This window comes from Gobius niger (assembly GCF_951799975.1).
Source record: "Gobius niger genome assembly, chromosome: 5".
Lineage (NCBI taxonomy): Eukaryota > Metazoa > Chordata > Actinopteri > Gobiiformes > Gobiidae > Gobius > Gobius niger.
This window is the reverse complement of record NC_136856.1, coordinates 128,002-151,704: the sequence shown is the minus strand read 5'-3', so window position 1 is coordinate 151,704 and position 23,703 is coordinate 128,002. Positions and strand designations below refer to the sequence as shown.

Below are 23,703 nucleotides of genomic sequence, written 5' to 3'. Positions count from 1 at the left end.
TCAAACACAAACACAACCTGCTCAAACTCAAACACAACCTGCTCAAACACAACCAGCTCAAACACAACCTGCTCAAACACAACCAGCTCAAACACAACCTGCTCAAACACAACCAGCTCAAACACAACCTGCTCAAACACAACCTGCTCAAACTCAAACACAACCAGCTCAAACACAAACACAACCTGCTCAAACACAAACACAACCTGCTCAAACTCAAACACAACCTGCTCAAACACAAACACAACCTGCTCAAACTCAAACACAACCTGCTCAAACACAACCTGCTCAAACACAACCAGCTCAAACACAAACACAACCTGCTCAAACACAACCTGCTCAAACACAACCTGCTCAAACACAACCTGCTCAAACACAACCTGCTCAAACACAACCTGCTCAGACACAAACACAACCTGCTCAAACACAACCTGCTCAGACACAAACACAACCTGCTCAAACACAACCTGCTCAAACACAACCTGCTCAAACACAACCAGCTCAAACACAACCAGCTCAAACACAAACACAACCTGCTCAGACACAAACACAACCAGCTCAAACACAACCTGCTCAGACACAACCAGCTCAAACACAACCTGCTCAGACACAAACACAACCTGCTCAAACACAACCTGCTCAAACACAACCTGCTCAAACACAACCAGCTCAGACACAACCTGCTCAAACACAAACACAACCAGCTCAAACACAAACACAACCTGCTCAAACACAACCAGCTCAAACACAAACACAACCTGCTCAAACACAAACACAACTGACTGACTTAGTGACGTACCTGGGGGGTGTCGGGGGTATTGACTGACTTAGTGACGTACCTGGGGGGGGGCGGGGGTATTGACTGACTTAGTGACGTACCTGGGGGGTGTCGGACGGGCGGGGGTATTGACTGACTTAATGACGTACCTGGGGGGTGTCGGACGGGCGGGGGTATTGACTGACTTAATGACGTACCTGGGGGGTGTCGGACGGGCGGGGGTATTGACTGACTTAGTGACGTACCTGGGGGGTGTCGGACGGGCGGGGGTATTGACTGACTTAGTGACGTACCTGGGGGGTGTCGGACGGGCGGGGGTACTGACTGAAGGCGATCGACTCCCTGCTCCTCTTCTTCTCTTTGAGAGTGAAGAGCTTTGCACGGTTCCTGCCCTCTCTGCACAGCTCCACCTACAGGCCAACGCACACATACACACATATATACACCCAGGGTCGGCCATGTTGGATCTGTTTCCTGGTTTACAATGTGCTTTGGGGTAAAGACCTTGAAGGAGACATCAGGGCAGGGCTTGGGGACCTTCAGTCCGCTCACGTGGGCCAGAGTGGGGAAGACGTCCACAAGCTCCACCGGATCCTGCGTCTCCTGAGCGTCTGAAACAAATACTCAAAACCTAAACCACACATTTACGTCTAAGTGGGTTAGTCTGACTGGTAAAGCTCGGTGTGGGTTAGTCTTACTGGTGAAGCTCGGTGTGGGTTAGTCTTACTGGTAAACCTCGGTGTGGGTTAGTCTTACTGGTGAAGCTCAGTGTGGGTTAGTCTTACTGGTGAAGCTCGGTGTGGGTTAGTCTTACTGGTGAAGCTCAGTGTGGGTTAGTCTTACTGGTAAAGCTTGGTGTGGGTCAGTCTTACAGGTAAAGCTCGGTGTGGGTTAGTCTTACAGGTAAAGCTCGGTGTGGGTTAGTCTTACTGGTGAACCTCGGTGTGGGTCAGTCTTACTGGTGAAGCTCGGTGTGGGTTAGTCTTACTAATAAAGCTCGGTGTGGGTTAGTCTTACTGGTGAAGCTCGGTGTGAGTTAGTCTTACTGGTGAAGCTCAGTGTGGGTTAGTCTTACTGGTGAAGCTCGGTGTGGGTTAGTCTTACTGATAAAGCTCGGTGTGGGTCAGTCTTACTGGTGAAGCTCGGTGTGGGTTAGTCTTACTAATAAAGCTTGGTGTGGGTTAGTCTTACTGGTGAAGCTCGGTGTGAGTTAGTCTTACTGGTGAAGCTCAGTGTGGGTTAGTCTTACTGGTGAAGCTCGGTGTGGGTTAGTCTTACTGATAAAGCTCGGTGTGGGTTAGTCTTACTGGTGAAGCTCGGTGTGGGTTAGTCTTACTGGTGAAGCTCGGTGTGGGTTAGTCTTACTGGTAAAGCTCGGTGTGGGTTAGTCTTACTAATAAAGCTCAGTGTGGGTTAGTCTTACTGGTGAAGCTCGGTGTGGGTTAGTCTTACTGGTGAAGCTTGGTGTGGGTTAGTCTTACTGGTAAAGCTTGGTGTGGGTTAGTCTTACTGGTGAAGCTCGGTGTGGGTTAGTCTTACTGGTGAAGCTCAGTGTGGGTTAGTCTTACTGGTGAAGCTCAGTGTGGGTTAGTCTTACTGGTGAAGCTCAGTGTGGGTTAGTCTTACTGGTAAACCTCGGTGTGGGTCAGTCTTACTGATAAACCTCGGTGTGGGTTAGTCTTACTGGTAAAGCTTGGTGTGGGTTAGTCTTACTGATAAACCTCGGTGTGGGTCAGTCTTACTGGTGAACCTCGGTGTGGGTTAGTCTTACTGGTAAAGCTCGGTGTGGGTTAGTCTTACTGGTAAAGCTTGGTGTGGGTTAGTCTTACTGGTAAAGCTCGGTGTGGGTTAGTCTTACTGGTAAAGCTCAGTGTGGGTTAGTCTTACTAATAAAGCTCAGTGTGGGTTAGTCTTACTGGTGAACCTCGGTGTGGGTTAGTCTTACTGGTAAAGCTCGGTGTGGGTTAGTCTTACTAATAAAGCTCAGTGTGGGTTAGTCTTACTGGTGAAGCTCAGTGTGGGTTAGTCTTACTGATAAAGCTCGGTGTGGGTTAGTCTTACTGATAAAGCTCGGTGTGGGTTAGTCTTACTGATAAAGCTCGGTGTGGGTTAGTCTTACTGGTAAAGCTTGGTGTGGGTTAGTCTTACTGATAAAGCTCGGTGTGGGTTAGTCTTACTGATAAAGCTCGGTGTGGGTTAGTCTTACTGGTAAAGCTTGGTGTGGGTTAGTCTTACTGATAAAGCTCGGTGTGGGTTAGTCTTACTGGTAAAGCTCGGTGTGGGTTAGTCTTACTGATAAAGCTCGGTGTGGGTTAGTCTTACTGATAAAGCTCGGTGTGGGTTAGTCTTACTGGTAAAGCTTGGTGTGGGTTAGTCTTACTGGTAAAGCTCAGTGTGGGTTAGTCTTACTGGTGAAGCTCGGTGTGGGTTAGTCTTACTGGTAAAGCTCGGTGTGGGTTAGTCTTACTGATAAAGCTCGGTGTGGGTTAGTCTTACTGGTAAAGCTTGGTGTGGGTTAGTCTTACTGGTGAAGCTCGGTGTGGGTTAGTCTTACTGGTGAAGCTCAGTGTGGGTTAGTCTTACTGGTAAAGCTCAGTGTGGGTTAGTCTTACTGGTGAAGCTCGGTGTGGGTTAGTCTTACTGGTGAAGCTCAGTGTGGGTTAGTCTTACTGGTAAAGCTCAGTGTGGGTTAGTCTTACTGGTGAAGCTCGGTGTGGGTTAGTCTTACTGGTGAAGCTCAGTGTGGGTTAGTCTTACTGGTAAAGCTCGGTGTGGGTTAGTCTTACTGGTAAAGCTCGGTGTGGGTTAGTCTTACTGGTGAAGCTCGGTGTGGGTTAGTCTTACTGGTGAAGCTCGGTGTGGGTTAGTCTTACTGGTAAAGCTCGGTGTGGGTTAGTCTTACTGGTGAAGCTCGGTGTGGGTTAGTCTTACTAATAAAGCTCGGTGTGGGTTAGTCTTACTGGTAAACCTCGGTGTGGGTTAGTCTTACTAATAAAGCTCGGTGTGGGTTAGTCTTACTGGTAAAGCTCGGTGTGGGTTAGTCTTACTGGTGAAGCTCGGTGTGGGTTAGTCTTACTAATAAAGCTCGGTGTGGGTTAGTCTTACTGGTAAACCTCGGTGTGGGTTAGTCTTACTGGTGAAGCTCGGTGTGGGTTAGTCTTACTGGTAAACCTCGGTGTGGGTTAGTCTTACTAATAAAGCTCGGTGTGGGTTAGTCTTACTGGTGAAGCTCGGTGTGGGTTAGTCTTACTGGTAAAGCTCGGTGTGGGTTAGTCTTACTGGTGAAGCTCGGTGTGGGTTAGTCTTACTAATAAAGCTCGGTGTGGGTTAGTCTTACTGGTGAAGCTCGGTGTGGGTTAGTCTTACTGGTGAAGCTCGGTGTGGGTTAGTCTTACTGATAAAGCTCAGTGTGGGTTAGTCTTACTGGTAAAGCTCAGTGTGGGTTAGTCTTACTGGTAAAGCTCAGTGTGGGTTAGTCTTACTGGTAAAGCTCAGTGTGGGTTAGTCTTACTGGTGAAGCTCGGTGTGGGTTAGTCTTACTGGTGAAGCTCGGTGTGGGTTAGTCTTACTAATAAAGCTCGGTGTGGGTTAGTCTTACTGGTAAACCTCGGTGTGGGTTAGTCTTACTAATAAAGCTCGGTGTGGGTTAGTCTTACTGGTGAAGCTCGGTGTGGGTTAGTCTTACTGGTAAACCTTGGTGTGGGTCAGTCTTACTGGTAAACCTTGGTGTGGGTCAGTCTTACTGGTGAAGCTCGGTGTGGGTTAGTCTTACTGGTGAAGCTCGGTGTGGGTTAGTCTTACTGGTGAAGCTCGGTGTGGGTTAGTCTTACTGATAAAGCTCAGTGTGGGTTAGTCTTACTGGTAAAGCTCAGTGTGGGTTAGTCTTACTGGTAAAGCTCAGTGTGGGTTAGTCTTACTGGTAAAGCTCAGTGTGGGTTAGTCTTACTGGTGAAGCTCAGTGTGGGTTAGTCTTACTGGTAAACCTTGGTGTGGGTTAGTCTTGCTGGTGAAGCTCGGTGTGGGTTAGTCTTACTGGTAAAGCTCAGTGTGGGTTAGTCTTACTGGTGAAGCTTGGTGTGGGTTAGTCTTGCTGGTGAAGCTCGGTGTGGGTTAGTCTTACTGGTAAACCTCGGTGTGGATCCGAAAACGTTGATGAAGGGGAAGGTTTTGGTCGTCTTGGTTTCCGTGGTGACACCAGGGACGTAGAACATGAGCGGGACCCGAGTCGCCACATCGAAGTTCGAGTATTTGGCCCATTCTCCATGTTCTCCCAGAGACCAGCCTGAGTAAGACATCACACAGGAGGCAGAAACAGCTGAAACACTAAAACTCTCATAGACCAGCCTGAGTAAGACATCACACAGGAGGCAGAAACAACTGAAACACTAAAACTCTCATAGACCTGCCTGAGTAAGACATCACACAGGAGGCAGAAACAGCTGAAACACTAAAACTCTCATAGACCAGCCTGAGTAAGACATACACAGGAGGCAGAAACAACTGAAACACTAAAACTCTCATAGACCAGCCTGAGTAAGACATCACACAGGAGGCAGAAACAGCTGAAACACTAAAACTCTCATAGACCTGCCTGAGTAAGACATCACACAGGAGGCAGAAACAACTGAAACACTAAAACTCTCATAGACCAGCCTGAGTAAGACATCACACAGGAGGCAGAAACAGCTGAAACACTAAAACTCTCATAGACCAGCCTGAGTAAGACATCACACAGGAGGCAGAAACAGCTGAAACACTCAAACTCTCATAGACCAGCCTGAGTAAGACATCACACAGGAGGCAGAAACAGCTGAAACACTAAAACTCTCATAGACCTGCCTGAGTAAGACATCACACAGGAGGCAGAAACAACTGAAACACTAAAACTCTCATAGACCAGCCTGAGTAAGACATCACACAGGAGGCAGTAACAGCTGAAACACTAAAACTCTCATAGACCAGCCTGAGTAAGACATCACACAGGAGGCAGAAACAGCTGAAACACTAAAACTCTCACAGACCAGCCTGAGTAAGACATCACACAGGAGGCAGAAACAGCTGAAACACTAAAACTCCCATAGACCAGCCTGAGTAAGACATCACACAGGAGGCAGAAACAGCTGAAACACTAAAACTCTCATAGACCAGAATGAGTAAGACATCACACAGGAGGCAGAAACAGCTGAAACACTAAAACTCTCATAGACCAGCCTGAGTAAGACATCACACAGGAGGCAGAAACAGCTGAAACACTAAAACTCTCATAGACCAGCCTGAGTAAGACATCACACAGGAGGCAGAAACAGCTGAAACACTAAAACTCTCATAGACCAGCCTGAGTAAGACATCACACAGGAGGCAGAAACAGCTGAAACACTAAAACTCTCAGACCAGTCTGAGAAAGACATCACACAGGAGGAAGAAACAACTGAAACACTAAAACTCTCATAGACCAGCCTGAGTAAGACATCACACAGGAGGCAGAAACAACTGAAACACAAACTCTCATAGACCAGCCTGAGTAAGACATCACACAGGAGGCAGAAACAACTGAAACACTAAAACTCTCATAGACCAGCCTGAGAAAGACATCACACAGGAGGCAGAAACAGCTGAAACACTAAAACTCTCATAGACCAGCCTGAGTAAGACATCACACAGGAGGCAGAAACAGCTGAAACACTAAAACTCTCATAGACCAGCCTGAGTAAGACATCACACAGGAGGCAGAAACAGCTGAAACACTAAAACTCTCAGACCAGTCTGAGAAAGACATCACACAGGAGGAAGAAACAACTGAAACACTAAAACTCTCATAGACCAGCCTGAGTAAGACATCACACAGGAGGCAGAAACAACTGAAACACAAACTCTCATAGACCAGCCTGAGTAAGACATCACACAGGAGGCAGAAACAGCTGAAACACTAAAACTCTCATAGACCAGCCTGAGTAAGACATCACACAGGAGGCAGAAACAGCTGAAACACTAAAACTCTCATAGACCAGCCTGAGTAAGACATCACACAGGAGGCAGAAACAACTGAAACACTAAAACTCCCAGAGACCAGAATGAGTAAGACATCACACAGGAGGCAGAAACAACTGAAACACAAACTCTCATAGACCAGCCTGAGTAAGACATCACACAGGAGGCAGAAACAACTGAAACACTAAAACTCTCATAGACCAGCCTGAGTAAGACATCACACAGGAGGCAGAAACAACTGAAACACAATCTCTCATAGACCAGCCTGAGTAAGACATCACACAGGAGGCAGAAACAACTGAAACACTAAAACTCCCATAGACCAGCCTGAGTAAGACATCACACAGGAGGCAGAAACAACTGAAACACAATCTCTCATAGACCAGCCTGAGTAAGACATCACACAGGAGGCAGAAACAACTGAAACACTAAAACTCTCATAGACCAGCCTGAGTAAGACATGACACAGGAGGCAGAAACAACTGAAACACTAAAACTCTCATAGACCAGCCTGAGTAAGACATCACACAGGAGGCAGAAACAACTGAAACACTAAAACTCTCATAGACCAGCCTGAGTAAGACATCACACAGGAGGCAGAAACAACTGAAACACTAAAACTCTCATAGACCAGCCTGAGTAAGACATCACACAGGAGGCAGAAACAGCTGAAACACTAAAACTCTCATAGACCAGCCTGAGTAAGACATCACACAGGAGGCAGAAACAGCTGAAACACAAACTCTCATAGACCAGCCTGAGTAAGACATCACACAGGAGGCAGAAACAACTGAAACACTAAAACTCTCATAGACCAGCCTGAGTAAGACATCACACAGGAGGCAGAAACAGCTGAAACACTAAAACTCTCATAGACCAGCCTGAGTAAGACATCACACAGGAGGCAGAAACAACTGAAACACTAAAACTCTCATAGACAAGCCTGAGTAAGACATCACACAGGAGGCAGAAACAGCTGAAACACTAAAACTCTCATAGACCAGCCTGAGTAAGACATCACACAGGAGGCAGAAACAGCTGAAACACTAAAACTCTCATAGACCAGCCTGAGTAAGACATCACACAGGAGGCAGAAACAGCTGAAACACTAAAACTCTCATAGACCAGCCTGAGTAAGACATCACACAGGAGGCAGAAACAGCTGAAACACTAAAACTCTCATAGACCAGCCTGAGTAAGACATCACACAGGAGGCAGAAACAACTGAAACACTAAAACTCTCATAGACAAGCCTGAGTAAGACATCACACAGGAGGCAGAAACAGCTGAAACACTAAAACTCTCATAGACCAGCCTGAGTAAGACATCACACAGGAGGCAGAAACAGCTGAAACACTAAAACTCTCATACACCAGCCTGAGTAAGACATCACACAGGAGGCAGAAACAACTGAAACACTAAAACTCTCATAGACCAGCCTGAGTAAGACATCACACAGGAGGCAGAAACAACTGAAACACTAAAACTCTCATAGACCAGCCTGAGTAAGACATCACACAGGAGGCAGAAACAGCTGAAACACTAAAACTCTCATAGACCAGCCTGAGTAAGACATCACACAGGAGGCAGAAACAGCTGAAACACAAACTCTCATAGACCAGCCTGAGTAAGACATCACACAGGAGGCAGAAACAACTGAAACACTAAAACTCTCATAGACCAGCCTGAGTAAGACATCACACAGGAGGCAGAAACAGCTGAAACACAAACTCTCATAGACCAGCCTGAGTAAGACATCACACAGGAGGCAGAAACAACTGAAACACTAAAACTCTCATAGACCAGAATGAGTAACACATCACACAGGAGGAAGAAACAACTGAAACACTAAAACTCTCATAGACCAGCCTGAGTAAGACATCACACAGGAGGCAGAAACAGCTGAAACACTAAAACTCTCATAGACCAGCCTGAGTAAGACATCACACAGGAGGCAGAAACAACTGAAACACTAAAACTCTCATAGACCAGCCTGAGTAAGACATCACACAGGAGGCAGAAACAGCTGAAACACTAAAACTCTCATAGACCAGCCTGAGTAAGACATCACACAGGAGGCAGAAACAGCTGAAACACTAAAACTCTCATAGACCAGCCTGAGTAAGACATCACACAGGAGGCAGAAACAGCTGAAACACTAAAACTCTCATAGACCAGCCTGAGTAAGACATCACACAGGAGGCAGAAACAACTGAAACACTAAAACTCTCATAGACCAGCCTGAGTAAGACATCACACAGGAGGCAGAAACAGCTGAAACACTAAAACTCTCATAGACCAGCCTGAGTAAGACATCACACAGGAGGCAGAAACAGCTGAAACACTAAAACTCTCATAGACCAGCCTGAGTAAGACATCACACAGGAGGCAGAAACAACTGAAACACTAAAACTCTCATAGACAAGCCTGAGTAAGACATCACACAGGAGGCAGAAACAGCTGAAACACTAAAACTCTCATAGACCAGCCTGAGTAAGACATCACACAGGAGGCAGAAACAGCTGAAACACTAAAACTCTCATACACCAGCCTGAGTAAGACATCACACAGGAGGCAGAAACAGCTGAAACACTAAAACTCTCATAGACCAGAATGAGTAAGACATGACACAGGAGGCAGAAACAACTGAAACACTAAAACTCTCATAGACCAGCCTGAGTAAGACATCACACAGGAGGCAGAAACAGCTGAAACACTAAAACTCTCATAGACCAGCCTGAGTAAGACATCACACAGGAGGGAGAAACAACTGAAACACTAAAACTCTCATAGACCAGCCTGAGTAAGACATCACACAAGGAGCTACACAAATAAAGCTCTTCTTCTTATTATTTTTCTTCTTCTTGAAATAACTCCAAATCTGTTTAATATTTTAAATTCTCTTCATTCTTGGCCTTTTCTCCATGAGCTTCATCAGGTCCTTGTCCCTGAAATGGTTTAATGTCTGAAGTGAAGCTCAAGGAGAAAATGTCAAAAGTGCAAAGCAGTAATAAACACATAATTCCATCTGTGTTCATTCTTAAATGAGGCGTTCAGTGAGAATCTACAAAGCAAATCGTCATAAACTTACTGTGCAGTATTAGAGACAGGTTCGTGATTATGACTCACTTTGATCTTCTGATTATAAATCATAGTTTTACATCAGAGACATTTTAATGGGAGAAAAGTGTGGGAGGGCTTTTTGCTTTGGGTTTTTTGTCGGCGTCATCGATGGAGGTTCAGGTTGATTCATACAGGCAGCATTGTATTAATATTTACAACATTTCATCAAACAGAGGAATGAGTGAAATGTCAGTATTCAAAAGCAAATTGGACACAACAGGAAAAACCTTTGAGTGAAGAAAACAAAACTGCAGCTCATTGGGTTTTGGACGATACTTTTTGTATTTTTGACAAAATTATGCAGTAAAAATACTTCAGCAATATTACTATTTCCCAAGTAATGTACATTTAATCCTAGTTTGATTCCAATGTAATGCTTTTTAATGACATTTAAGGCCTTCATTTTGACAGTTTACTTTTATTGCTTGTCCCGCGGAAAAGAGTCTCATCTCAAATATCACTTCGTTTTAGTAAGATTTGGTCTTGTATTGTTTTCATTTTGATTAATTAATTTAGTTAAAGTATAGCTGAAAGAAAAGGAGCAGTGAAGAGTCTGCCCCTTTTACAATTACTCAATTAATACATGTTTTATGCCAAATATGTTCATTAAAGAAATAAATGTTCCACCTCGACACTAAACTCTGCTTTTCCCCGAGTCTTTAAACGTGAGCAAGTTGGTGTCTGAGACCGAGAGCTCCGGAGCCAAAGGGAAGGCACATAATTATGTTTAGTCACAGTTTTTCTGGCGACAGAAGCTGTTTTTAATGAGGCGTTTACAGAGAATCCTCCTCAGCCTCACTGCAGCATCACTGAGAAAAACAAGCACATATTTATTTATTCTTTTACAGGAGCGAGGGACCACACTGCCCTCTGCTGGAGGACCAGTAGTGCAGCCGCAGGAGAATGTGCACACTGTCGCTGTGCCCTTGGGCAAGACACTTCTCTCCTTCAGTGTCTGCACTGCTGTATGAATGTATGAGGGACAGGCCTGTGTCTGAATAAGAGAGTGAAAGAGTGAGTGGTTCCATGATGTAATTCGCTTTGAGCCGACTGTAGGTGGAAAAAAGACCATTTACTAGAATTAAAAACAGGGTTTATAGAGGCAGAAGCAAGTTTAATTTTAATGTAATGCGTTTTAATGCCATTTTCAATGCCCAAGTAACTATATTTTAATAACACATTCGCAGAAAAAGAAAAAAAATATATCGCTGCATGTTTCATTTCAAACAGACATAACTGGGAAACTTTAAAGCAGAAAAATTGGGTCAATTTGAGCCCAACCGTAGCTGAACATGTTTTAGATTTTAAATAAAAAATGTTTAGCAATTTCGTAATTTTCCAATAAATGTAGATTTAATGCCAATTTGAATCCACTTGAATGTTTTTCATTTCATTTATCACATGTTCATAAAAAGACTAAATGACTCTGCTCTGCCAGGGTCCTCCATAAACCTCCTGTTCAGGACTGACCTATCAATGAGTGTACGGCACCTCTGTGAACTTATCAACAGTCACAAACCGACCCAACATCCAGGGCCTGGGCATAGGCGACAGAGGCAGCCGCCTAGGGCACCAACTGCTGGAGGGGGCGCCAAATAGTCTCGGGCTGGCCCTGCAGACAAATCTCCTCTGACAGAAACCAACTCCAGGCCCCAGACAAGCCTGCATGATAGGAGACCCTCCCCACCACCTGAGGGCGCCACAGTCGACTCAGGCTTTAAAGTCAACTTGAAGACCTTTTGCAGACGAGCGGTCACGATGTCGTCACATCCGTTGGCCGTGGTCGGCATTTTACATTTTCATATTTGATAAACATTTTATTAAAATCCTTTAATCAGCAAAAACAATGTCCATAAACAGGGCTTTGCTTCTCTTGCGCTGTAACAGATCTATCATTTTATAAAACCGAGTTAGACCTGATGCATCAGCCGCCCATAACCAAAACCTCCGGCCAAAATGGCAGAGTAAACAACAACAGCGATCGCTCGTATTGCTTTTTCTTCTTTTACTGTGTCTATGTTTGTGTTCTACCTGTAGCACTTTGAGCTGTTTTACAGTGTGAAGTGCATAACATGTATAATTATTACTACATTCAGAATAACACCACAGTCGTGTTGTGTACTTGTACTGCAGTATTCTGTAGTATTCTCACCGTGGTCGGAGCTGAACACCACAGTCGTGTTGTGTACTTGTACTGCAGTATTCTGTAGTATTCTCACCGTGGTCGGAGCTGAACACCACAGTCGTGTTGTGTACTTGTACTGCAGTATTCTGTAGTTTTCTCACCGTGGTCAGAGCTGAACACCACAGTCGTGTTGTGTACCTGTACTGCAGTATTCTGTAGTATTCTCACCGTGGTCGGAGCTGAACACCACAGTCGTGTTGTGTACTTGTACTGCAGTATTCTGTAGTATTCTCACCGTGGTCGGAGCTGAACACCACAGTCGTGTTGTGTACTTGTACTGCAGTATTCTGTAGTATTCTCACCGTGGTCGGAGCTGAACACCACAGTCGTGTTGTGTACTTGTACTGCAGTATTCTGTAGTATTCTCACCGTGGTCGGAGCTGAACACCACAGTCGTGTTGTGTACTTGTACTGCAGTATTCTCACCGTGGTCGGAGCTGAACACCACAGTCGTGTTGTGGCTGAGTCCCAGACGGTCGAAGGCGCTGAGCAAACGTCCGACCTGAGAGTCCAGGTACGACACGGCAGCGAAGTAATGCTGACGGATCCGTAACTGAAACAAGGAAACAGGTTCTCTCTGAGGGTCTCACCTGGAAGTCTTTAAGGAAGAGTCTCACCTGGAAGTCTTTAAAGGAACAGGCCAGCGTTTTTCCACACTGAGATATGTTCTTACCTGAGCTTTGACGAGTTCTTTAGGACCTGTCTGATCTTCAGTCACGTAAACACAGCGCAGACGGCGTTAGCATTTAGCCTCTCCCTCTCTCCTCTATAGCTCCAAAACAGGTCAAGATAGAAGCTACCAAGCTCTTCCACGTTTTCCCTATTTAAATATGGTTACGTGAAGTGTTCCACTACAAAGTATAATTACACACAATTACACAATGTGGATTTTCTAAGTGGATAAAAGGGGGAACTATATTGTAAGGCGGAATAATACCAGGAGTAGTTTGGCATCCGCACAGTAAAGTGAAGATTACTGCGCGGATTTCAAACTACTCCTGGTATTATTACTTCACGTAACCATATTTAAATAGGGAAAACGTGGAAGAGCTTGGGAGCTTCTATCTTGACCTGTTTTGGAGCTATAGAGGAGAGAGGGAGAGGCTAAATGCTAACGCCGTCTGTGCTGTGTTTACGTGACTGAAGATCAGACAGGTCCTAAAGAACTCGTCAAAGCTAAGGTAAGAACATATCTCAGTGTGGAAAAACAGTGGCCTGTTCCTTTAAGGAAGAGTCTCACCTGGAAGTCTTTGGGGAAGAGTCTCACCTGGAAGTCTTTGGGGAAGAGTCTCACCTGGAAGTCTTTAAGGAAGAGTCTCACCTGGAAGTCTTTGGGGAAGAGTCTCACCTGGAAGTCTTTGGGGAAGAGTCTCACCTGGAAGTCTTTGGGGAAGAGTCTCACCTGGAAGTCTCTGGGGAAGAGTCTCACCTGGAAGTCTTTGGGGATGGGTCCGAAGGGAAAGCTGAGGTTGAGGCTCTGCACGTCCTCCCTCAGCCTGACGTCTGTCCAGGGGTTATAGGCCACCAGGGGGAGCCGTTCAGGCACGTCAGGGTCCGGGGCCAGAGACATGCGCTCCACAGGGTACAGGCTCAGAAACTCCTGAACACAAACGACTCATCAGGCTGTAGAAATGTGGGAAAACTCCTATTACCTCCCCTACATCTATCAGTTATTAGTTTGTAACTCACTCACACTTGTCCATCCGACCCGCCCAAGCACTGAAAGCCCCGTCAGCGCAGTTCTGGACTTTTGTGCTTTCTGATTTCTCTGCTACTGTACCTGCTTTCACCATAAGCTTTGATCTGACCGATAAAAGGTGCAGGCGCGTTCGCGTTAAGTGCTTTCTTGCAACGTAGTTTTTAGAACAATGCTGTTGAACTGTTGGACGAAGCAGCAATGCACGACATAAACCGGGCGTCATATCTTCTGTTCTCATAGGCTTTTTCAAGGCTTTATTTTACCCATGAATCCATGGAGGAAAGGCTCTGAGCGGCAGGTGCCCGTTTGCCCTGCCCACTGCCTCAGCTGAGCGGGGGGCAGGGGGGAGGCACAGCTCTAGATATCAGCCTGCCCACTGCCTCAGCTGAGCGGGGGGCAGGGGGAGGCACAGCTCCAGATATCAGCCTGCCCACTGCCTCAGCTGAGCGGGGGGCAGGGGGAGGCACAGCTCCAGATATCAGCCTGCCCACTGCCTCAGCTGAGCGGGGGGCAGGGGGAGGCACAGCTCCAGATATCAGCCTGCCCACTGCCTCAGCTGAGCGGGGGCAGGGGGAGGCACAGCTCCAGATATCAGCCTGCCCACTGCCTCAGCTGAGCGGGGGGCAGGGGGGAGGCACAGCTCTAGATATCAGCCTGCCCACTGCCTCAGCTGAGCGGGGGGCAGGGGGAGGCACAGCTCTAGATATCAGCCTGCCCACTGCCTCAGCTGAGCGGGGGGCAGGGGGGAGGCACAGCTCCAGATATCAGCTTTAAGCGACTATTGTATTCACCACAGCCCCCTTTGTTAAAACTGCAGTAAAATGCAAAGAAAAGTTGCAGGGGGTGTAGTACCTGTGGGATCCTAAAGGGGGTGTACAGGGTGTAGTACCTGTGGGATCCTAAAGGGGCTGTAGTACCTGTGGGATCCTGAAGGGGCTGTAGTACCTGTGGGATCCTGAAGAAGGCTGTAGTACCTGTGGGATCCTGAAGAAGGCTGTAGTACCTGTGGGATCCTGAAGGGGCTGTAGTACCTGTGGGATCCTGAAGGAGGCTGTACAGAGTGTAGTACCTGTGGGATCCTGAAGGAGGGTGTAGTACCTGTGGGATCCTGAAGGGGCTGTAGTACCTGTGGGATCCTAAAGGGGATGTAGTACCTGTGGGATCCTGAAGGAGGTGTAGTACCTGTGGGATCCTAAAGGGGCTGTAGTACCTGTGGGATCCTGAAGGAGGCTGTAGTACCTGTGGGATCCTGAAGGGGCTGTAGTACCTGTGGGATCCTAAAGGGGATGTGTGGTTTGTGGAAGCCGACTGCGAGGAAAAAGGGCTGATCTGGATCCGGTCGTGACTTGAGGAAACTCAGCGCTTCGTCCGTGCTCTCGATGTCGGGAAGAGTCGCCATCGGCTGCAGCTTCACGTCCACGGCGCACAGCAGGTTCTCGTGGAGCCGCCCGTCTGGGCCGCGGCACATCTGGGGAAGAAGAAGAACGTTCACAGATGTGGTGTTTATTCTGGAGCAACTTTTACAGCAGAAACAGTCAGTGGATTGAATGCACGTTTGAGTCGTGTCCAGTGTATGAACGGTACCTTCTTCTTCTCGAAGGCGAAGGACGCTGGGTGGTAGGCGGGCACAGACCAGCTGAAGGGGAAGTCGTCCGTGTGGTTCGAGGCGATGCCTGAACACAGACGAGACTCCATGTTACTGCTGCTTTCAAGTGACGTCATTGTCGGTTTGTGTCCGTTTTTATGTCGGAAAGTGGGTTTTAATGACACACTTGTATCACTGATTAGTGTTTAACGGAGCAAACCATTGAAATCTGGCGTTAGCGTCGCAAAAGCTAAAATTGGTTTGTTAGTTTTATAAAATATCACGTACATTTTCCTCTCACAATTGTGTTTCTCCAAAGACAGCGGCCGCTCACACTAAAGTACAGAAAGTTTAACTAAAGAGTTTTACTAAAAAGCTCACATTAGGCGATAAATGAACAAATCACATACAAATTAATCTGTTATGTTTTTTTTTCAGTATTATTATTACATGTTCAGGTTCCATTTCGGTGTAAAGTATTGGTGACGTCATCGTAAATGTGCAGTACATCAGGGACAAATCAAGGCTAAGTTTAAACTATAATAATCCTGTGTAAGCTCCGCTGTGTTTGACTGAAGGTGATACTTTAAGGAAGCACCTGGGTGGAAGACTTTGCCCACGGACTTGGTGAAGTATCCGTTCTGTTTGAAGTACTGTGGCAGTGTGGAGTAGTTCCCCGCGTGAGTCCTCCAGTAGGACTTAAAGTCGTAAAGGCGAGTGGTGTCGGGGCGGCGGCTCGTCAGGAGAGACGTGCGGCTCGGGGCGCACACGGCCTGCTACAAGAAGAAGAAGAAGATATTTATATTTTTATATATTTATAAAGAAGAGATATTTACATTGAAACTGCTCTACTGTTTTCAGCTAACGTTATGTGGTGTTTGACTCCAAACTTCTCAAAAACGGGAGGCTAATATAATATAATATATGTATATACATATATATTTATAAATATATATCAGCACAGACACACAGCTCAGATGAGCGTGTGCACTAAGAGTAAACCACTCCCACGGTGCCACCATCACCGCGTGCACGTACCCCCTCACACGCCGTTCATCCACAGGAGAAACCACCTGAACCCTGCATGGCTCCTACATTAGTCCATGAACCTCCTCTGTCATGTTGTACCTGGGCGAAAGCGTTCAGAAACACGTGGCTGTGCGAGGCCAGCTGGTCGATGTTCGGAGACTTTACCACGGAGTCGCCATAGCAACCGAGAGACGTCCTCAGGTCGTCGGCGATGATGAACAGCACATTCCTCTGATCTGGGAAAAACAAATCCTCCATCAGCAGAGTTACAAGGCCCACATCTACCGTGGCCTAGTATGGCCCTCTCACACTATGGACCACATCTGCCATGGGCTAAGTATGGCCCCCTCACACTATGGACCACATCTACCGTGGGCTGAGTATGGCCCCCTCACACTATGGCCCACATCTACCGTGGGCTAAGTATGGCCCCCTCACACTGTGGACCACATCTACCATGGGCCAAGTATGGCCCCCTCACACTATGGACCACATCTGCCATGGGCTAAGTATGGCCCCCTCACACTGTGGACCACATCTACCATGGGCCAAGTATGGCCCCCTCACACTATGGACCACATCTGCCATGGGCTAAGTATGGCCCCCTCACACTATGGCCCACATCTGCCGTGGGCTGAGTATGGACCCCTCACACTATGGCCCACATCTGCCGTGGGCTAAGTATGGCCCCCTCACACTATGGACCATATCTGCCGTGGGCTGAGTATGGCCCCCTCACACTATGGACCATATCTACCGTGGGCCAAGTATGGCCCCCTCACACTATGGACCACATCTACCGTGGGCCAAGTATGGCCCCCTCACACTATGGACCATATCTGCCGTGGGCCTAGTATGGCCCCCTCACACTATGGACCATATCTACCGTGGGCCAAGTATGGCCCCCTCACACTATGGCCCATATCTACCGTGGGCCAAGTATGGCCCCCTCACACTATGGCCCACATCTGCCGTGGGCTGAGTATGGCCCCCTCACACTATGGCCCATATCTACCGTGGGCCAAGTATGGCCCCCTCACACTATGGCCCATATCTACCGTGGGCCAAGTATGGCCCCCTCACACTATGGCCCATATCTACCGTGGGCCAAGTATGGCCCCCTCACACTATGGCCCACATCTACCGTGGGCCAAGTATGGCCCCCTCACACTATGGACCATATCTGCCGTGGGCTAAGTATGGCCCCCTCACACTATGGCCCACATCTACCGTGGGCCAAGTATGGCCCCCTCACACTATGGCCCACATCTACCGTGGGCCAAGTATGGCCCCCTCACACTATGGACCACATCTGCCGTGGGCTAAGTATGGCCCCCTCACACTATGGACCACATCTGCCGTGGGCTGAGTATGGCCCCCTCACACTATGGCCCACATCTGCCGTGGGCTGAGTATGGCCCCCTCACACTATGGACCACATCTGCCGTGGGCTGAGTATGGCCCCCTCACACTATGGACCACATCTGCCGTGGGCTGAGTATGGCCCCCTCACACTATGGACCACATCTGCCGTGGGCTGAGTATGGCCCCCTCACACTATGGACCACATCTGCCGTGGGCTGAGTATGGCCCCCTCACACTATGGACCACATCTGCCGTGGGCTGAGTATGGCCCCCTCACACTATGGACCACATCTACCGTGGGCCAAGTATGGCCCCCTCACACTATGGACCACATCTGCCGTGGGCCAAGTATGGCCCCCTCACACTATGGACCATAAACATAAATATATTTAATACATATATATATATATATATATATATATATATATATATATAATATATATATTAATATCCCACACACTCAGTGACACAGTCATGAAGTGAAATGAAGTTCATACATGATTTACATTCTTTTGTTATAAATAAAAAAAACTGTAAAGTGTGATGTGCATAAGTCCCGCCCCCTTTCCTTTTAGTGACACAAGTGCCTTCAGAAGTTTCCTGATGATTCTGAATGATCACATGTTAGAGTCGACCTGTGTGTTTCTAATGTCAGCTCAGATGCAGCTGCTGTGATGGTCTCAGGTCTGTGATGGTCTCAGGTCTGTGATGGTCTCAGGTCTGTGATGGTCTCAGGTCTGTGATGGTCTCAGGTCTCAGGTCTGTGATGGTCTCAGGTCTGTGATGGTCTCAGGTCTGTGATGGTCTCAGGTCTGTGATGGTCTCAGGTCTGTGATGGTCTCAGGTCTGTGATGGTCTCAGGTCTGTGATGGTCTCAGGTCTGTGATGGACTCAGGTCTGTGATGGTCTCAGGTCTGTGATGGTCTCAGGTCTGTGATGGTCTCAGGTCTGTGATGGTCTCAGGTCTGTGATGGTCTCAGGTCTGTGATGGTCTCAGGTCTGTGATGGTCTCAGGTCTCAGGTCTGTGATGGTCTCAGGTCTGTGATGGTCTCAGGTCTGTGACGGTCTCAGGTCTGTGATGGTCTCAGGTCTGTGATGGTCTCAGGTCTGTGATGGTCTCAGGTCTGTGATGGTCTCAGGTCTGGTCTCAGGTCTGTGACGGTCTCAGGTCTGTGACGGTCTCAGGTCTGTGATGGTCTCAGGTCTGTGATGGTCTCAGGTCTGTGATGGTCTCAGGTCTGTGATGGTCTCAGGTCTGTGATGGTCTCAGGTCTGTGATGGTCTCAGGTCTGTGATGGTCTCAGGTCTGTGATGGTCTCAGGTCTGTGATGGACTCAGGTCTGTGATGGTCTCAGGTCTGTGATGGTCTCAGGTCTGTGATGGTCTCAGGTCTGTGATGGTCTCAGGTCTGTGATGGTCTCAGGTCTGTGATGGTCTCAGGTCTCAGGTCTGTGATGGTCTCAGGTCTCAGGTCTGTGATGGTCTCAGGTCTCAGGTCTGTGATGGTCTCAGGTCTCAGGTCTGTGATGGTCTCAGGTCTGTGATGGTCTCAGGTCTGTGATGGTCTCAGGTCTGTGATGGTCTCAGGTCTGTGATGGTCTCAGGTCTGTGATGGTCTCAGGTCTGTGATGGTCTCAGGTCTGTGACGGTCTCAGGTCTGTGATGGTCTCAGGTCTGTGATGGTCTCAGGTCTGTGATGGTCTCAGGTCTGTGATGGTCTCAGGTCTGTGATGGTCTCAGGTCTCAGGTCTGGTCTCAGGTCTGTGATGGTCCCAGGTCTGGTCTCAGGTCTGTGACGGTCTCAGGTCTGTGACGGTCTCAGGTCTGTGATGGTCTCAGGTCTGTGATGGTCTCAGGTCTGTGATGGTCTCAGGTCTCAGGTCTGGTCTCAGGTCTGTGATGGTCTCAGGTCTCAGGTCTCAGGTCTCAGGTCTGTGATGGTCCCAGGTCTGGTCTCAGGTCTGTGACGGTCTCAGGTCTCAGGTCTGTGATGGTCTCAGGTCTGTGACGGTCTCAGGTCTGTGATGGTCTCAGGTCTGTGACGGTCTCAGGTCTGTGACGGTCTCAGGTCTCAGGTCTGTGATGGTCTCAGGTCTCAGGTCTGTGATGGTCTCAGGTCTGTGACGGTCTCAGGTCTGTGACGGTCTCAGGTCTGTGACGGTCTCAGGTCTGTGATGGTCTCAGGTCTGTGATGGTCTCAGGTCTGTGATGGTCTCAGGTCTGTGATGGTCTCAGGTCTGTGACGGTCTCAGGTCTGTGATGGTCTCAGGTCTCAGGTCTGTGACGGTCTCAGGTCTGTGATGGTCTCAGGTTTGTGATGGTCTCAGGTCTGTGATGGTCTCAGGTCTCAGGTCTGTGATGGTCTCAGGTCTGTGATGGTCTCAGGTCTGTGATGGTCTCAGGTCTGTGATGGTCTCAGGTCTGTGATGGTCTCAGGTCTGTGATGGTCTCAGGTCTGTGATGGTCTCAGGTCTGTGATGGTCTCAGGTCTGTGATGGTCTCAGGTCTGTGATGGTCTCAGGTCAGTGATGGTCTCAGGTCTGTGATGGTCTCAGGTCTGTGATGGTCTCAGGTCTGTGATGGTCTCAGGTCTGTGATGGTCTCAGGTCTGTGATGGTCTCAGGTCTGTGATGGTCTCAGGTCTGTGATGGTCTCAGGTCTGTGACGGTCTCAGGTCTGTGACGGTCTCAGGTCTGTGATGGTCTCAGGTCTGTGATGGTCTCAGGTCTGTGATGGTCTCAGGTCTGTGATGGTCTCAGGTCTGTGATGGTCTCAGGTCTGTGACGGTCTCAGGTCTGTGACGGTCTCAGGTCTGTGATGGTCTCAGGTCTCAGGTCTGGTCTCAGGTCTGTGACGGTCTCAGGTCTGTGATGGTCTCAGGTCTGTGATGGTCTCAGGTCTGTGATGGTCTCAGGTCTGTGACGGTCTCAGGTCTGTGACGGTCTCAGGTCTCAGGTCTGTGATGGTCTCAGGTCTGTGATGGTCTCAGGTCTCAGGTCTGTGATGGTCTCAGGTCTGTGATGGTCTCAGGTTTGTGATGGTCTCAGGTCTGTGATGGTCTCAGGTCTGTGATGGTCTCAGGTCTGTGATGGTCTCAGGTCTGTGATGGTCTCAGGTCTGTGATGGTCTCAGGTCTGTGACGGTCTCAGGTCTGTGATGGTCTCAGGTCTGTGATGGTCTCAGGTCTGTGACGGTCTCAGGTCTGTGATGGTCTCAGGTCTGTGACGGTCTCAGGTCTGTGATGGTCTCAGGTCTGTGATGGTCTCAGGTCTGTGATGGTCTCAGGTCTGTGATGGTCTCAGGTCTGTGATGGTCTCAGGTCTGTGATGGTCTCAGGTCTGTGATGGTCTCAGGTCTGTGATGGTCTCAGGTCTGTGATGGTCTCAGGTCTGTGACGGTCTCAGGTCTCAGGTCTGTGATGGTCTCAGGTCTCAGGTCTCAGGTCTGTGATGATGGTCTCAGGTCTGTGATGGTCTCAGGTCTGTGATGGTCTCAGGTCTCAGGTCTCAGGTCTGTGATGGTCTCAGGTCTGTGACGGTCTCAGGTCTGTGATGGTCTCAGGTCTGTGACGGTCTCAGGTCTGTGATGGTCTCAGGTCTGTGATGGTCTCAGGTCTGTGATGGTCTCAGGTCTGTGATGGTCTCAGGTCTGTGATGGTCTCAGGTCTGTGATGGTCTCAGGTCTGTGACGGTCTCAGGTCTCAGGTCTGTGACGGTCTCAGGTCTGTGACGGTCTCAGGTCTGTGATGGTCTCAGGTCTGTGATGGTCTCAGGTCTGTGATGGTCTCAGGTCTGTGATGGTCTCAGGTCTGTGATGGTCTCAGGTCTCAGGTCTGTGATGGTCTCAGGTCTGTGACGGTCTCAGGTCTGTGATGGTCTCAGGTCTCAGGTCTGTGATGGTCTCAGGTCTGTGATGGTCTCAGGTCTGTGATGGTCTCAGGTCTGTGATGGTCTCAGGTCTGTGATGGTCTCAGGTCTGTGATGGTCTCAGGTCTGTGATGGTCTCAGGTCTGTGATGGTCTCAGGTCTGTGAGAGACTATTGTGGAGCAGAAGCTTCATGAAGGCCAAGAACACAGACAGGTCCAGGATAAAGTGACTGAAGTGTAAAGCTGGGTTATGTTATAAAAACATCTCAAAGTACTGAGAAAGGACTGACCACAGCTGTTTCCAAGAGCCCTGGATGAACGGAGAGCTGCAGCTCAGGTGGGGGAAACTGTCCACAGAACAAGTATTAGTCGTAACTGCACAACTCTGGCCTTTATGGCAGATTTTTAAAAGAAAACCAGAAGAAGTCCCGAGGCCTCCATGTGGTTCTGCTCCGGCTTTGGCTCAGGCCACAATGGGACAGGTTATCAGATAAATGTGGATGAGTTTAACCTGGTTTACCCAATTCTACATTGTTCTGTTCTGCGTTTTTCACACTTTATTGTGGCCCAATTTTGTGTCACTTTTTCATCCCTTTTTTTGCTGCGTTTCCCTCATGCTATGTTCAAGACGTTTCTAGATTTGGGTAAAGCTGAACTGGGGAAAATGTGCTCAGGTCAGGCGGGTGTTAAGAGGTTAAACAAAGGTCAAATACATTAATTCAAGTGTCATTATGATTACAGAACATTAGGGTTCTGTTAAAGTGCCTTCCTCTCTGGCTCACTACTCAGAGCAGCCCTTGTTCGCCCCCTAGTGGCGGCTCTAACCTGAACAAACAATATTATTACATATTGTTACAGGTTATAACTCATAGAAAACAGTTCATATTTATTCATGCCAGAGATGAATGTTAAGAAATCCTGATAATGACATTTTCCTTCAAACTAAAGCACTTTCCTCTGAATCACTGTTTTGTATAAAGTGTAAATCACAGTCTTCACTAAAGCCTAAAACAATGAATAATCAAATGCATTAAATCAAACATAAGTTAAGTTTAAGTTCACCTCTCCTCGCGCCCGCGCTCAGCAGCAGCACAAACAAAACACAAACATTTAGATCCGAGAGCGACATTTTCCTCTGGTCTAAACTTCCCACGTTCACCTGTTTGTTTTGTTTCCTTAAAAACACTTCCGGGTTGACATCCTATTGGTCCGTGCTGCAGACGCCCCGCCCCCCGGATATCAGATTAAAATCAAGTTAATGACTTCGGTTTAATTCACTTACTTTATTAGATTAACGCGTTAGTCACAGATGTTTCACTGGATTAAACCAAAGGAGCTCAGTCTGTAAAAGGACTAATTACATTATGTCATTAAACTATAATAGCATTATAATAGAACAGTACTAACAGTAATACAACAGTAATATAACAGTAATACAACAGTAATATAACAGTAATACAACAGTAATATAACAGTAGTATAACAGTAATACAACAATATAACGAACAGCGTCATTATTTATTTCACGGTTAAACGTATGACGTCAGGCGCGTTGCCAGGTCTACACGAGAAATTCCAGCACAAAGTCATACAGGCTTTTATTTACGTCAGAGGAGTTGTTTTATTAACCTCTTAACCCCCGCCTGAACCGCGCGCATTTTCTCCAGTTCGGCTTTACCCAAATCTTAAACGAGGATGAAAATACAACAAAGAAGTAGGGCTGGGGGGGCCGGGGGGGGGGGAGAAGGTCCTGCTGCACAAATGTGCCTCAGTTCCCTCAGGATTGTTTGTTGTTTTATTAGTTCAATCCAAACACAGAATAAATAATGTTGTTTAATCTTTGTTGCTCAGTGACTTTTTGCCTTTACAATGTTGTTTATGTTGATGCACTTTATTAAATACAATAAAAACATATATTTCAAATATTTACAGTCCGCAGGTATTTTGTTTTAAATTCAGGGGAAAAAAATCGTACGTCGAGTTTTTTAGAAAAGTCCAGCTCTACAATGACGTGACATAAACGTCCTTTTGTTTTCAGCATTATTTTCGCTCCAGAAAAAACGTCAAACGACAAAAATGCAGCA

At 47.6% G+C, this 23,703-nt stretch overlaps 1 protein-coding gene across 2 annotated transcripts in view; it reads right to left on the bottom strand.

Moving 5' to 3' along the window:
* Window positions 1-23,249, bottom strand: part of ids (iduronate 2-sulfatase) — a 35,815-nt gene extending 12,566 nt beyond the window's left edge. Inside the window, exons 1-10 of one of the 2 annotated variants that reach the window (XM_079556981.1) lie at window positions 23,162-23,249; window positions 16,487-16,618; window positions 15,957-16,134; window positions 15,358-15,446; window positions 15,041-15,241; window positions 13,504-13,674; window positions 12,501-12,627; window positions 4,899-5,060; window positions 1,283-1,389; window positions 1,072-1,188 (exon numbers count right to left, since the gene is read on the bottom strand). In XM_079556981.1, coding sequence (XP_079413107.1) covers window positions 1,072-1,188; window positions 1,283-1,389; window positions 4,899-5,060; window positions 12,501-12,627; window positions 13,504-13,674; window positions 15,041-15,241; window positions 15,358-15,446; window positions 15,957-16,134; window positions 16,487-16,618; window positions 23,162-23,209 — 1,332 coding nt within the window. In that variant the 5' untranslated portion in view covers window positions 23,210-23,249. Of the gene's footprint in view, window positions 1-1,071; window positions 1,189-1,282; window positions 1,390-4,898; window positions 5,061-12,500; window positions 12,628-13,503; window positions 13,675-15,040; window positions 15,242-15,357; window positions 15,447-15,956; window positions 16,135-16,486; window positions 16,624-22,681; window positions 22,776-23,161 lie in introns of those variants that run through there. The other variant, XM_079556980.1, reaches the window with a different exon arrangement.
* Window positions 23,250-23,703: the final 454 nt, after the last annotated feature.